At 51.7% G+C, this 1,227-nt stretch overlaps 1 protein-coding gene across 1 annotated transcript in view; it reads left to right on the top strand.

Annotated features, from left to right (window-relative positions):
* The first annotated feature begins 772 nt into the window (after window positions 1–772).
* The window catches only part of MTX3 (metaxin 3), an 11,538-nt gene continuing 11,083 nt past the window's right edge, over window positions 773–1,227 (top strand). Inside the window, exon 1 of the mRNA XM_015417202.1 lies at window positions 773–862. Coding sequence (XP_015272688.1) covers window positions 782–862 — 81 coding nt within the window. The 5' untranslated portion in view covers window positions 773–781. The remainder of the gene's footprint in view (window positions 863–1,227) is intronic.

Raw genomic sequence — 1,227 nt, 5'->3', positions numbered from 1 at the left:
AATCTCTATTGTCTGTGGAGACCCGCTGCAATTCCAGAACTCCCCAGAGCTTGGCAGCCATAAGTAATAACTATCATACTTGTTAAATAAAACAGAAGTCCAGGGGCTGTACAACCTTTAAGGCAGAATCACACCTTTCTAAATCCACTGACGTTAACGGGCTCGGAAGACGGGTAACTCTGTGTAGGAATGCCCTTGTTAAAAACTAACGCGAGTCAGAGCTCACTTCATGAGATGTACGCTTAAACTAACTCTAAGGTGCCGTTGGACTCTTGTTTTATTTTGCTGCCGCAGTCTACCCGTCCGGAAGAACTGTTCTGGTTACCCCTGCCATGAAGATAATATATTCAGGTGGGTAGACGTGTTGGTCTGAAGCAACAGAACAGCGTTGGAGTTCAGTGGCACCTTTTAAGAACAACAAAGTTTTGTTCTGGATATAAGCTAACCTTTGTTGGTCTTAAAGGTGCCACTGGACTCAGACTTTGCTCTTCTGGTGACCCCAGTCGCCTTGGGTACCTTCTCTCTCAGGGCTGCGACAATAAAATGTAAAAGGGGAGCCTCACGTACACCACCGCGAGCTCCGGAGAGGAAGCGCAGCATCTGAACTCCTTTCCCCGGCTACAACCCGCCGACCGCACTGCCGCCTCGCAGCCCGAGAACCTCAAGGCGACGCGCGCGCCTCAGCCTTTGAGCCTTACCGCCCCGCCCTTCTTTTGCAAGACCCACCTGCCAGGCGGGACTAGGGGCGTGGCTTCGCGGGGGCAGAGGTTGCCGCGTCAATATGGCGTCTCCCATGGAACTCAGCTGCTGGGGTGGGGACTGGGGTTTGCCGTCCGTGCACGCGGAGTGCCTCGTTGTCATGGTAACGGCGGGCATGAAGGGCGGGGGGGGGCCGAGGCGAGGCTGTAACAGAGTCTCAGGGTTGGGGAGCGTGATGTCCAGGGCTTCTGGGGGCAAGGCTTGTTTTGGGTAGGAGAAGCTTTGTTAACCTCGGGTTGTGCCTGGAGTGAGAGATCTTATTTTGCACTTTTTTGTTCAGCTGTCGAGAACCTCTCAAATAGCGCTACCTTCTGCTCAGAAGTGAGCCCCGTGAGTTCGATTAAGCAAAATAATAAATAATGCAGGCAGTAATCGTAGCAAAATCACGATACCATTGGTGGTTTTACATTCATGTGATGGCCGCGAGTGTTTAAAATAGAATGAAATTAGAGAAATGGTCTCTTTCCC

The sequence above is a fragment of the Gekko japonicus genome, unplaced genomic scaffold, assembly GCF_001447785.1.
Source record: "Gekko japonicus isolate JY-2015 unplaced genomic scaffold, Gekko_japonicus_V1.1 scaffold1462, whole genome shotgun sequence".
NCBI classification, from domain to species: domain Eukaryota; kingdom Metazoa; phylum Chordata; class Lepidosauria; order Squamata; family Gekkonidae; genus Gekko; species Gekko japonicus.
Note: the sequence above shows the minus strand (reverse complement) of the source record. Positions and strands in the feature narration are given on the sequence as shown.